The 14,661-nt window shown below is 38.9% G+C and overlaps 1 protein-coding gene across 8 annotated transcripts in view; it reads left to right on the top strand.

The window, feature by feature from the left end:
- tnnt3b (troponin T type 3b (skeletal, fast)) overlaps positions 1-14,661 on the top strand; it is a 61,176-nt gene that overhangs the window by 1,494 nt on the left and 45,021 nt on the right. For 5 of the 8 annotated variants that reach the window (XM_046840370.1, XM_046840371.1, XM_046840366.1 and 2 more), the window contains exon 2: positions 1,193-1,283. The exons of the other annotated variants lie outside the window; for them this stretch is intronic. Coding sequence is in view for 4 of the 5 variants with exons in the window: in XM_046840371.1 (XP_046696327.1) it covers positions 1,193-1,283 (91 nt within the window). In the remaining variant the exon portion in view is untranslated. The remainder of the gene's footprint in view (positions 1-1,192; positions 1,284-14,661) is intronic. 8 annotated transcript variants of the gene reach the window in all.

Raw genomic sequence — 14,661 nt, 5'->3', positions numbered from 1 at the left:
TGTATTAATTTTGGCTGCTTTAGTTTCTATAGTGGAAAGTGGTGTAATATGTTTGCGTAGTCTCAGCCTCACAAACGAGCTCTGTCCATGTCACAGAGATCCTCTGCTGTCTTTTGTGCAACTAGCTGGCCACGATGCTGGAGGTTCTCATTGTATTTTCTACGTTATACATTTGATTGTGAAAATTACATGTATAAACAAAACACAATCAGAACCTCAAATATAGTCCTATTCTATTATCCTGTAGCTTCACATACAATCACAGTACATTATTCTCCTTGTCTTAAGAGACAGTCCTGTGATAAAAACTACTTTACAGTTTAGATGGGATGGGATGAGTGGGTGGATGGATGGATGGATGGATGGATGGATGGATGGATGGATGGATTACAGCAGCACAAATAGTACCAAAAGAAGTATACTTAAAGCAATTTATAGGTGAAAAATCTGAAAGATATACAGTATTAAAACATTGACTGGTGAGATGAATAACACTGATTATCTCATCATGTCACCTGTTAGTGGGTGGAAATATATTAGGCAGCATGTAAACATTTTGTGCTCAAAGTCAAAGATTTGAGCGAATTTGGCCAAATAGTGATGGCTAGACGGCTGGGTCAGAGCATCTCCAAAACATTGCAGCTCTGCAACACAGACAAAATGTTCACAACCATGAAACCATGTTACTGAACTTTAATACATAAAGTAATAACATTTTGGAGAATAACAAGAGAATAGTAACAAAAATATATATATTTTTAAGCATTTACCACCTTTTACATGACACTGTTTCTTTTCAAGGCCATAGGTTAAAGTAAAATAAAAAATCAGTTAAAATAAAAAAAGAAAATCCACTTTTTCAGTCAAAATTATTTCAGTCCTCCTGATGTCCTCTGGTATACTTTCCTGAAGAACAAATCTTTCCCAAAAGTCCCTGATTACCAATTAGGTGGGCACAAAAGTCTTTGCAAGACATGTGTTGAAAGTTGTTCTGTGTGCACAGATGCCCCTTCAGTAACTCAACAGATAAGTGATTCCTTTGCTTTGTCTACTGGCTTTGCATCAGTGAAAAAACTCTCTCGTCATTTGCATTGTGAGAAGAGATAAACTGTGCAAACTTTAATAGTTCTGAATGAAAATCTATGCTTTTTGGACCTTTCAAAATATTTTGTCCACTTCGTTGTGCTTTCAGACCACTGAAATCTCCATCACTGATACACGTTTCTGTGAGTTTCTTCAGGTTGGTGACCTGATCAAAGCACTTTGCATCATCAGTCTCCCAGGTATTTGATACAAGCTTCTATGGCATTTCAGTCAGGTGTCTCACTCAGATCCATCCATATGAAACAAGAATTCCTTCATCTATTTCTCCAGATACTCCAGGCGTGAACTGTACAGACCCTGTATTGAGTACTGAAATGGTCAAACTACTTTAAAGGAAAAAAGTTGTTGGTCGTGTGTTTAAGAAGCATGGTGCAGACTTTGTTTAAAATGTTCTTCACTTCAACAATTGAATTGCTCTTCCTTTCAATGTCCTGAACGTGTGAATTAAACACACAGGGTGGACAGAAAGAATGCTTTAAAGCAGTGGTGTAAAACTCAATTGCACACTTTAGGTCACGGGCCGAACAGGACATTTATTGAACACACTAAAACTAAATGTTTTTTGAACATGAATACGAATAAAAACACAGGAATATTATTCCAGAATGAATCAACTTAAACGTTAAATAACTTAAAATATATTGCTTTTCATAAAAATATCTCCAGTCAAAATTATACAAATTCAAAATATGAACGTGCCAAAAAAACCCCTGAAAATAATAGAATTTGTGCTTTTAAGGTAAAATAACAACAAATTAAAACATTCAGTTTTCTTTGCTCTTATGCCACTTTCTCGCACACCTTCATCATGCAGCTCTTCAAGCAGCTTCACTTTGTGATTTTGCTCTGGTGAAAAACGTCTGCTGAAATGTCAGATTCTTCTTTAACTCTTCTAGTTTCTGTATCTTCTGCTCTGCATTCAGGTTTTTCAGCTTCTCCTGATGTTTTGTCTCGTAGTTCCGTCTTAGATTTAATTCCTTAATTACAGCCACATTCGCTCCACTAATAAGACACACGTGTTTACCGGCAGTGTCAGTACACATATACTCAGAATCTACTTTTCTCTTCACCACAATACAATAGGGTTAAATACATCAACAGAAGCTCGACTTGATTGACGCTGGAATGTTCCCAGGTAGTCTAGAGTTCGGTAAGGCAGCTGAAGCGCTGCATTATGGGATGTCTAGTTTGTGTTATCAGCGCTTCATATCACCAGGACATTAATAACAATAATAATAGATCTTTATAAAATCATCTCGCGGGCCAGATATAATTGTACATCGGGCCAGATGTGGTCCGCAGGCCTTCAGTTTGACACATGCTTTAAAGCCTGGAAACATCTGTACCAACCTCGTAATACCTGAGAATAATGACAGCCATCGCATCTTGTTGTGAGAAAGGAGACTTCTGTATTCAACGTCAACAAATGTACAGTATTCCTTCAGATTCTCTGTGTGCACAGTGTAGATGTACAAGTATTAATATATTTTGAAGATTATGTTCTCAATGTCGACATCTAGTGTGTCTGCCCCGTAATAACCACACTTGTTCAAGACGTGTGCTGGGACCCCACACGGACTAATTACTTTTTCTGCAATGACCTCTTTTGGTTTGTAAAAACATTCTTTTGTTCTTCATTATGCCAGATTCCCCCCGTAGATTGTATTGCAGTTGTCACCTGTAAACGCAATACATGTATCTTTAATGTGTGATCGTATCAACCGACTCATTTGGGGTGTTTTAACTTCGACTGTCAGTAGAAACACCACAATAAGGTATATCTTATTGTAATGTCGACCGCACAATTGCTTCAGTCTTTGTACGAGCGCTTGAAATTTTTCATGCTTTCTCGGAAATAATTTTTTAACAAAACCGACGTGCAGTCTATTGATCTATAGCTATTGTGATGCTTTCTTGGTGTGGAATGCAAAAACTTCCTCCTCAGCAGAAAGAGCATCATCTGTTTTACCTGGTCTCACAAAATACTCAGTTAATTTACATGAAGAGCTCTTTCTAGCTGAACTTTTTGTTTTGCAGAGTTTATGTGGGCTTCTAGGTCGCTAGCACCTTTGTTTGACACTAAAACATAGGTTCCAGCTTTGCAGGTCATGCATTCTGCTTCAAACGAATCCCAACCTAAACAAAAACACAGGAATTTTCTTTGTAACTCATCTGTAAATGTACATTTGGCATCTTTTACGCTATTCGGCAGATATGTGCCATCCACTGTCAGGGAAGTTGCTGCACTCTCTCTTGGCTGTTACTGTGATGCTGAGCGATTGAGACGCGCTGGACAGTGTTTGCATACGTGACCGACCGCTGGTGGCGTCCAACAAGGCATGACCTAAAAATAAAAATAAAAGTAATGCAAAAACGCATACAATTAATGACGACTGTAGAAAGCAAAAGCTGAATCCTGGACATTTTAGGAGATTTAGAAATCCGGGACCGACACAATTTTTTAGTCCCAAAAAAGAACATGTCCGGAAAAAAGAGGACGTAATAAATTATAAAACTGCCAACATGGATAAAAATTTTATTTTAACTAAGAAAGGATTGCCACACATCAATGTAAAACCAAAAATTGAGGAAGAAAATTTGGAAATGGAAGTAGACGCTGGTTGGGGGAGAGAAGGCTGGCCCAGGTGGTCAAATCCAACAGAGGAGCTCCTGTAGCTGAAATTGTTGAAGAATTTGTTGAATTGCTGTTAATGCTCAATGGGTCTGGACTGTTTTGGAAGCAAAAGGGGGACCAACACAATATTATGCAACAAAATATTACAATATCTATCATAAGTAATTACATATATAAAAAGACACCTGAGATAATGATATATATATATATATATAATTATCTCAAGTGTCTTTTTATTAACACTTTTTTTATTTTATATATATTTATTAGTATTTGAACACCCTGCTATTTTGCAAGTTCTCCCACTTAGAAATCATGGAGGGGTCTGAAATTTTATGGTAGGTGCATGTCCACTGTGAGACATAATCTAAAAAAAAAAAATCCAGAACTCACAATATATGATTTTTTAAACTATTTATTTGTATGATACAGCTGCAAATAAGTATTTGAACACCTGAGAAAGTCAATGTTAATATTTGGTAGCAATTAGTAGGAAGTGTACAGGCCTCTGCTCTGAATGACTTCAGCACATCTGTGGCCACAGGACAGCACTAGTCTCTCACACTGCTCTGGTGTGATTTTGGTCCACTCTTCTTCCAGTCTCCTCCACAGTTCGGTGACTGTAGTGGGTTTCTTGGCCATAACTTTGTCGCCAAGGATTTTCCAGAGGTTCTTTATTGGGTTAAGATCAGGACTCTGGGCAGGCCATGTCATTATTTCAATGTTTTCAGTTTCAAGGAACTGCTTTACCCGTTTTGCTGTGTGACATGGAGCGTTGTCCTGCATGAATACTGTGGGCTGATTGGGTGATGAATGCAGGGAAGGAACCATATGTTGTTGAAGAAGGTTCTGTTATACATTTGCATTCACTCTGCCATGTATCTGTATAAGAGGCCCAACTCCTGCTGCAGAAAACATGCCCCAAACCATGACACTTCCTTTTCACTGACTTCTTTACACACTTTGGGTTCAGTCTTTCTCCAGTTTGTCACCGAACATAATGTTTCCCATCAGACCCAAATAAATTAAACTTGCTTTTATTATTTTATTATTAACTTTGCTTAAACTGAACTTTGGACCAGTTCTCCTCTGTCCACACAACAAGCTTAGTCTAGCATTTTGATTCTTTCTGCTAATGAGAGGTTTGGTCACTGCAGAGTGGGCTTTCAGTCCAAATGCCCTTAAACGTCGAGACACTGCATGACGAGACAGATCCTTACCCTGTTCAGCGCTGAACTGGTGAGCAATTCCAGCTGCAGTGTGGAAACGATTGCCCATTGAGATCCTCCGCAGTATCCTGTCCTCTCTTGTATTTGTCTTCCGTGGACGACCAGCCTTCTTGGCGGACTTTAATGAGTTTGTGATGTAAAGATTCAATATTCTTGAAATCACAGATTTGGAACGACCAACTTGTCTTGCTATGGCTGATAGGGTCATCCCTTTGGCCTTCATCTAGACAACCTGCTGCCGGAGGCTTTCAGTCACTTTAGAACGGCCCACCATCTTGCAGAGTCAGTGAAACTGGAAGTTAGACGAGCAAATTTTCATATATATATATATATATATATATATATATATATATATATATATATATATACACATACACACAGTAAAACCCCCGTTGTACCTATATTACGAGCAAACGGAGATACAAGCAAACTCACTCGCAAAATGTTACCGTTTCACGAGCAAATTTCGAAGGCACGAGCAAACCCACGCTGCTGGTTCACCGTTTTCGGTGGAGGGTCGCATCAGTCGCTTAGTTAATGACGTATCACTCGGTCGCTCTCGTTGTTCAGTGCAGCAAAAACTTAACTTTTTTTAGTTTTATATTTTTATTTCACTAGAAATCTTGAAAAATGTATCCCAAGAAAATCAGTGCTGGTGCTGTGAAAAGGAAAGTAAATAGAATTACCATGGAAACCAAGAAGGTTTCGAGAGTGGTGCGTGTTTTACACTCACAATCAACCACTACCACATGAGTAAGTGTTACATTATGTTCACATTACGGTAATGTGTGGTGTATTTATTTGTTAAAATGGCTACAAATACTTTTTAAGTGCAGAAATAAGCGATCAAATGAGATCTCGGAACGGATTAAATCACTTTTACATTTATTCTTATTGGGAAAATCAGTTCAAACTTACGAGCAAATGGACCTACGAGCAATTTTCAAGAACGAATAATGCTCATACAACGGGGTTTTACTGTATATACAGTGAGGAAAATAAGTATTTGAACATCCTGCTATTTTGCAAGTTATCCCACTTAGAAATCATGGAGGGGTCTGAAATTGTCATCGTAGGTGCATGTCCACTGTGAGAGACATAATCTAAAAAAAAAAAGCCAGAAATCACAATATATGATTTTTAAACTATTTATTTGTATGATACAGCTGCAAATAAGTATTTGAACACCTGTCTATCAGCTAGAATTCTGACCCTCAAAGACCTGTTAGTCTGCCTTTAAAATGTCCACCTCCACTACATTTATTATCCTAAATTAGATGCACCTGTTTAGGTCGTTAGCTGCATAAAGACACCTGTCCACCCCATACAATCAGTAAGAATCCAATTACTAACATGGCCAAGACCAAAGAGCTGTCCAAAGACACTAGAGACAAAATTTTACACCTCCACAAGGCTGGAAAGGGCTACGGGGAAATTGCCAAGCAGCTTGGTGAAAAAAGGTCCACTGTTGGAGCAATCATTAGAAAATGGAAGAAGCTAAACATGACCGTCAATCTCCCTCGGACTGGGGCTCCATGCAAGATCTCACCTCGTGGGGTCTCAATGATCCTAAGGAAAGTAAAAAATCAGGCCAGAACTACACGGGAGGAGCTGGTTAATGACCTGAAAAGAGCTGGGACCACCGTTTCCAAGGTTACTGTTGGTAATACACTAAGACGTCATGGTTTGAAATCATGCATGACACAGGAAGTTCCCCTGCTTAAACCAGCACATGTCCAGGCACATCTTAAGTTTGCCAATGACCATTTGGATGATCCAGAGGAGTCATGGGAGAAAGTCATGTGGTCAGATGAGACCAAAATAGAACTTTTGGGTCATAATTCCACTAAACGTGTTTGGAGGAAGAAGAATGATGAGTACCATCCCAAGAACACCATCCCTACTGTGAAGCATGGGGGTGGTAGCATCATGCTTTGTGGGTGTTTTCCTGCCCATGGGACAGGGTGACTGCACTGTATTAAGGAGAGGATGACCGGGGCCATGTATTGCGAGATTTTGGGGAACAACCTCCTTCCCTCAGTTAGAGCATTGAAGATGGGTCGAGGCTGGGTCTTCCAACATGACAATGACCCGAAGCACACAGCCAGGATAACCAAGGAGTGGCTCTGTAAGAAGCATATCAAGGTTCTGCCGTGGCCTAGCCAGTCTCCAGACCTAAACCCAATAGAGAATCTTTGGAGGGAGCTCAAACTCCGTGTTTCTCAGCGACAGGCCAGAAACCTCACTGATCTAGAGAAGATCTGTGTGGAGGAGTGGGCCAAAATCCCTCCTGCAGTGTGTGCAAACCTGGTGAAAAACTACGAAAAACGTTTATCCTCTGTAATTGCAAACAAATATAATATGGTATAGACAGGACAAAAACTCCTTCAACTGTTGAGCAGTGAAGATGACATTATTTCAGAATTGTTCAATTGTTTATAAATTGTTCTCTGATTTTGATCGCCAGTATATATATATATATATATATATATATGGGGGGGTTACAATTTAGCGGTAATGTATGATGTGTTAGCGGCCGGAGAAGCCACTTTAAGAAGGTAGCGGATGTAGGTTAGACATATGACCGAGGGAAGCATCTTTTTTCTGAATCAAGAGTGAGTCATAGACAGATGTGGCGGAGAGAATTCGGTAATTTTCCAAAATAAAACATAGTTCAGAATTTAGATAATAAATAAAATGGAAATATAGAAAGCTATGTATTCTTTCTGTGTGGTCGTGTCAATTGACCCACGGACCGGTGCTGGTCCATGGCCCCGGGGGTTGGGGACCACTGATGTAGTGTATGTGCTCACCTGATGTCACTGATGCTCTAGAGAGCGCTAATTGTTCCTTACCGACTGATGATGATAAATGAAGATCAGACTAAAGACCTGCACAGGACGGAAAAATTTTATTTTGCCCGCTCCCGCCTGCAAAAACCCGCAGGTAAAATAAGTAATAATAAGTAATAGTTTAAGTTAATACTACCACTAGTACACTCTGTTATTGCTACTACTATTACTACTGATACAGTGAATAGCAGGTGGATTTACTACTAGTACATCAAATACATTTAAAATCAGCACACAAATACGAACCTGTAGCCAATTTTAATAATTTACATTTAACAAAATATCATTCCAAAAACATAATACTCTCTTATGCACACTAGATGTCTTTACTTTAGATACTTTATATCAGTCGTACACTCTAAGTATGTGTCCATGTGTTTCATATCAATATCTAATTTCCATGTCACACTCAACTTTACCATGGACACATCTGGAACCAACTAATTTATTAAAATTAAAATTCAAAGACAAACAATCTTCAATAAAACAACATCTAAAGGGTCTACATTTTAGAACATTTACACATCTTAGTCATGCTATCAGTATGCTGCTATGATGATCTGTTATGTGTGTACAGATGTATGTTTATGTGCCTATGCATTTTGGCATTATCTCTTCCTCTCACATTTATGTCAACAACTTGTTTTTTAATGACATAATCTTTGGGGACAGTTCCCACTGTTTAGTTCAGAACCATTTTTTTTTTAAGAATTCCAATGTGCATCTCAGGGGTTTGGGATAGCTCAGATTGACTGCATAGATCAGGCCAAGCGGATGACATGCTGCAGGAATGCTTTGTAATCCTGCAATCACTTGTATAACCTCCAAAATGATCCTTGCCTCTGTAGAACCCCCTTTGGTGTGTTGTTTTAGGTCAAGAAAGAAATAACAATCAGCTTTCTACCATACTGACATAGGCAAACATAAACCTTATGTCAAAACATAAAATGAAAAAATATTTTTAGGCCTTCCTAAACAGACCAGGAAACACAACCCAGATGCTAAAGTATACCAAAGGAAGTAAGTACATTAATCAAATACAAGTCTTTACACAGGACTTTCACTGAGTGACAGAACTGACTTCAAAGCACTGCTGCTTGTTTATACATCTCAAATGTATTAATTCCCAGCATCATAACAAAACATGATGAAGCAGACTTCAGCTACTATGCTGCTAATCTCTGGAAAAAACTTTTTAGTTCCTCAAACATAGTCAGTTTAAAAACTTAAAACCAAACTGTTCTAAGATGCTTTTTGTTACCTTTTTAATGGCCTTTACCTTTTTTGTTATACTCTGATATTTTAACTGAATTAAGTGGATCGAGTGCAAACAGTGCAGACAAAAAAAAAGTGCAGACCGACAACACAAAACAGTGTGGGACAAATACACATAAAACAAAATAGTGACGACCAGTAAACCTAATGTATACTCGGAATATACAGTACTGTGCAAAGAGGACTATAAAAGACTATGAACATGAGTATATGTAAACAAACACAATGCAATGCAAAAACAGCAGTAGCAGTAGTCGAGAGGTGCAAAAAAAAGTATGTAAAAGGTATAATATGGTTATTAGTATTACAAGTATAAATAATACATAAATGGTGGTGGAATGGATTGAGATGAGTAATGAGTGTGTGTTGAGTTCTGGTTGTACAGTTCAGTAACACACAGTTGAGTAAGTGTGTATGTGTGTGTATGTGTGTAATTGTTTAGTTCTATGTTGAGGAGCCTGATGGCTTGCAGGGAAAAGCTGTTACACAGTCTGGATGTGATGGCCCAAACGCTTCAGAACCGCTTTCCTGATGGCAGGAGGGTGAAGAGTGTTTGTGTGGGGTGTGTGGGGTCGTCCACAATGCTGTTGCATTATTTGGTGTAAATGGCTTGTGGTGTAAATCTACCATGAATATGGAGGGGAGAGAGCCTCAGATAATCTTCTCAGCTGTCCTCATTATCCTCTGTAGGGTCTTGCGATCTGAGACAGTGCAGTTCCCAAAACAGGCAGTGATGCACCTGCTAAAGATGCTCTCGATGGTCCCCACATGGTCAGGATGGGGGGAGGGAGATGAGCTTTCCTCAGCCTTTTCAGGAAGTAGAGACGCTGCTGGGCTTTTTTGGTGATAGAGCTGGTGTTGAGTGACCAGGTGAGGTTATCTGCCAGATGAACACCAAGGAATTTGGTGCGCTTGACAATCTCCACTAAGGATCCATTGATGATCAGTGGAGAATGGCCCCTCTGTGCTCTCCTGAAGTCCACAACCATCTCTTTGTTTTGTCAACGTTCAGAAACAGGTTGTTCATCCCACACCAGGCTTTTAACTGTTCCACCCCCTCTCTGTATGCTGACTTATTGTTCTTGCTGATGAGACCCACCACGGTCGTGTCATCAGCAAATTTGATGATATAATTCGAGCTGTGCATTGCTACCCAGTCGTGAGTCAGCAGAGTGAACAGCATTGGGCTGAGCACTCTGTGTTTTTTTATACCTCAAACCAGGTGTAGAAGTCGATCAGCGCATCTGGGAGGGAGGTGTCATGGTCACAAGCAGGTGAAGTTGTCTTGTAGTTTGTGATTGCCTGGATGCCCTGACACTTGTGCCAGGTGTCTCGCTGTCCTGGAAGTGGTCGTGGATTCTCTTGGCGTGTGCCCTGCTTTGAAGGCGGAGTGTCTTTGTTTTAGCAGCACACGCACTTTTATGGTAATTCACGGCTTCTGGTTGGAGCGTGTAGTGATGTTCTTGGAGATGGCGACGTCATAAAAGCACTTGCTGATGTAGCTGGTCACTGCTGATGTGTACTCCTCCAAGTTGATGGAAGCCATTGGTTGCAGCCTCGCTAAACATGTCCAAGTCAGTGCACTCAAAACAGTCCTCCAGTTTTGAGCATCTGATGAGCAGTCTGTATGCTGGAATTAGTGTAACAGAGATGTGGTCTGAGTAGCAGAGATTGGGGCAGGGCTCCACACGATACGCGCCGGGGATGTTTGTGTAAACAAGATCCATCATGTTCCGTCCTCTCCTTGTATTTTTGTGCTGTATTATTCTTATAGTATTTTTCAAAATACAGATTGTCTCAAAAAAGTTATATAAATCAATACAGTAACCACTAGCACTGTCTTTTCTTGGTAAATAAAAAAATAATAATATTAATATAATTTCTCATGAAACAAAGATTTTTATTATTTTAATTCTATATTTTGATAGAAGACATTTTGCATAACAGTTCTAAAGAATGTAATTTATGCAAACTTCCTAACAGCTGAAATTAACTTAACATTCAATCATGTTGATTCTTTTTTTACTTAGAACATTTTAAATAGATATTTTCATGCATACAAACAAATGAGTGAATAGAATCTCTAAAATTAGGGTGTCATAATTTGTAGTACTGTCAACACAGTCAAATTTAGCACTTGTATGTGTTGTTGCCTCAACCCAGAGCTCCTTGTGGTAATCTAAGAATGTCACAGTGAAGGACACGAGCAAGAAAAGGAAGCATGACCATAAAATGAAGTTCAAGAATGTGAACTATCTACAGTTGCTTCAACACATCATGAGTAACTGGTTTAATAAAAGACTATTATTACATTTGTACTCAAGAGTTAATCCGCTTTATGGCACATGCACTTCCAAGGATGGATAGCATACAATTTTTGATTTTTGCAATTTTTCTTAAAAATAACAAGGCGACTGACATTTTGGAAAATTAAATGGAAATATTTTTGGCATTTGAACAATAGTTATCTTTATTGACAGTGGAAATAAAAACAGCATAGTGGGACTTATCAGAACCACTTCAATAGATAATTATGTTGGAACATTAGTTCAAATTCTGTGTCCCATTATATACCCAGTTATAAAGATTTGCACATGTATGCAATAAGGTTATTTTACTGTACAACAATATATTTGCTTTTCACTTAAATGTAGCTGATTGATGCATCAATATTATGGCATAATTATCTTTAACATCACAGAAACCTATGAATTTAATAGGGGTTTATATACTTCTCATAAACATTACATGTAAACTTTCACTGTTTGCATTGTGAACATGGCCAATGTGATGTTGGAACAGGTTTGCTTCTCCTAGTTTGAGTTAAGTTTAAATCTAATGCAACCACATCTATAGACAGGTATCAGTGTCACTTTCAGTTGTTTAACTCAAATTTAGTGATATCAGTTTGGGGAAGTACTACCAAAGTCAAGTGTCTCCATACTACTAGTCTATATAATGAATTATTCATTGTTGATGATGTTGACGGTAATGACGATGATTATGATGATTACTAGATTAGATTAGATTCGATTCAACTTTATTGTCATTACACATGTACAAGTACAGTTTGGGTCTAACCAGAGTGCAATATCAGCAAGTGCAGGATATACAGTTTTTACATGATTTACATTAGTTAAATAGAATGGTAATATAGGACTATAAACAGTAATTTAAAGATGTATATGTACTATAAATGTAGTATACAGATGAATATATATGTACTATGAACATAATATACAGATGAATATGAATATATATGTACTAAGAACAATAATATACAGATGAATATATACTGTATTTTCCGGACTATAAGTAGCTACTTTTTTCCACTCTTTGAACCCCGCGGCTTAAACAACGAAGCAGCAAATATATGGATTTTTCCTGGGTTTTTCCCGGTTTCACAAGCTTCAAGCCAAAAAACTGAGCCCTAACATTAGACCAATGAAATAGCCGAACGGGTTCAGGTAAACCAATGAAACTCTTTATATTAAATCAGATGCGCTCCCACTGAATCGGGCCGCAACATATCATAAATAAGGATGATGTTCCTCTGACATTTGACCTGCCGCTCACTCGGACTGTCTACAGGAAATGCGAATCATTCCTGACGCTGAAAACAACCAGGCATGAAAAAACGCACTTCATCTGCATCGGGAGAAAAGAGTCACCGATGGTGATTTTTAAACGCACAATGATGCCAAAAGAAATTGTTGTGAAAGGAAGGAGGAAGACAGTGAACAATGACTTTCTTGATAGGCTACTGTTTTGAGACAAGCAGTGTAACAGACACTATCTTTCATTAAAGCCTGTGTAAAGTTCATTAGTTTCAATGTAGTAACCTGTGGCTTATAGACAGGTGCGGCGTATTTATTTTCAAAATAAAAATCTTTGTCAAATTCAGTGCTTAATAGTCCGAAAATTACCGTATATACTGTGAACATGATATACAGATGCCTATTACCATACACAGAGATTTACAGAAGGATGTGAACGGTGAACATAATCTATTGCTATTACTATAAACAGAAAACGGGGTAATAAGTTAATGGTGAGCAGCAATACAGTAGAAGAAGAGCAGTGTGCAAATGAGCATAGTTTTGTGTAAACAGTCTGTGCAATAACACGGGTGAGAGGTGAGAAATGATCAATGTGTCCAAGTGAGCATAAGTTTTTGTGTAGACAGTCCATTAGCGAAATAACTAGTAACAGTAAAAAAGAAACAGTAACTGTTACAGTAACTGTTACTCAGTAACAGTAAAAAAGAAATTATTGTAATAATTTTTTTTATCTTACATAAATTGTGTGATTTAATTATACAACTAACGAACAACATTTGATGCAGTTCACTACTTTCCACATTCAAACATATTACTCTACATCTTAAAAGGTGTAGGATGGTTTTGGAGGTGAAGAAAAAGAGGAGGAGAGTGAGGATGTCATGAATAGACCAGGCGCCAGGAACCGGAACAAAACAGCAGGAAACGATAAATTCAACTGAGTCATGCTTCATCTGAAGTGTAGCTAGGAGCATGGGAAACTCAGGCGGTCGTAAGAACAGTAGGTAGTCCGGATGATCTATGGTCGTAAACTGTAGATTGGACAGTGAGAGAAGGGGAAGAGGGACCTTATTAAGGGGACGGGTAAATTATTAGGAGGGAGAGGCTGAGCGAGTGTGTTGAATGTTGAAGGGAGGCGTGGCTGGTGGCTCGCTGACAGGAAAACATGCAGGTAGTTGGTTTGAAAAAGGTAGATGTAGAGGACAGAGTACTATGGAGACGGATGATCTGTGCTGAGCTGTGGCGACCCCTAATGGGAGCAGCTGAAAGAAAAAGAAGAAGAAATACTTGGTAGGGGCTCTTTTTTCTTTAATTACCTCAATTCAGCATGGCATGGAGGTGATCAGTCTGTGGCAATGCTGAGGTGGTATGGAAGCCCAGGATTCTTTGACAGCCTTTAGCTTATTTGCATTTTTGGTCTTTTGTTTCTCATTTTCCTCTTGACAATAGGTCTGGTGAGTTTGCTGGCCAGTCAAGCACACCAGCACCATGATAATTTAACCAACCTTTGGTGCTTTTGGCAGTGTGGGCAGGTGCCATATCCTGCTGGAAAAATGAAATCAGCATCTCCATAAAGCTGGTCAGCAAAGGGGAAGCATTAAATGCTCTTATATTTCCTGGTAGACAGCTGTGCTGACCTTGGACTTGATAAAACACAGTGGACCAACACCAGCAGATGACATGACTCCCCAAACCACCACAGACAGTGCAAACTTTACACTGGACCTCAAGCAACTTGGATTCTGTGCCACTCCTCTCTTCTTTAAGACTCTGGGACCTTTATTTCCAAATGAAAAGCAACATTTTCTTTCCTTTTATCTGAAAAGATGACTTTGGCCCACTGAGCAACAGTCCAGTCCTGTTTGTCCTTTGCCCAGGTAAGACACATCTGACTTTGTCTCTGGTTCAGGAGTGGCTTGACAAGGAATGTGTCAGTTGTAGCCCATGGATACGTCTGTGCCTGGTGGCTCTTAAAGCACTGACACCAGCTGCAGCTCTTTGCAGCT

This window comes from Silurus meridionalis, chromosome 26 (assembly GCF_014805685.1).
Source record: "Silurus meridionalis isolate SWU-2019-XX chromosome 26, ASM1480568v1, whole genome shotgun sequence".
Taxonomy (NCBI): domain Eukaryota; kingdom Metazoa; phylum Chordata; class Actinopteri; order Siluriformes; family Siluridae; genus Silurus; species Silurus meridionalis.
Note: the sequence above shows the minus strand (reverse complement) of the source record. Positions and strands in the feature narration are given on the sequence as shown.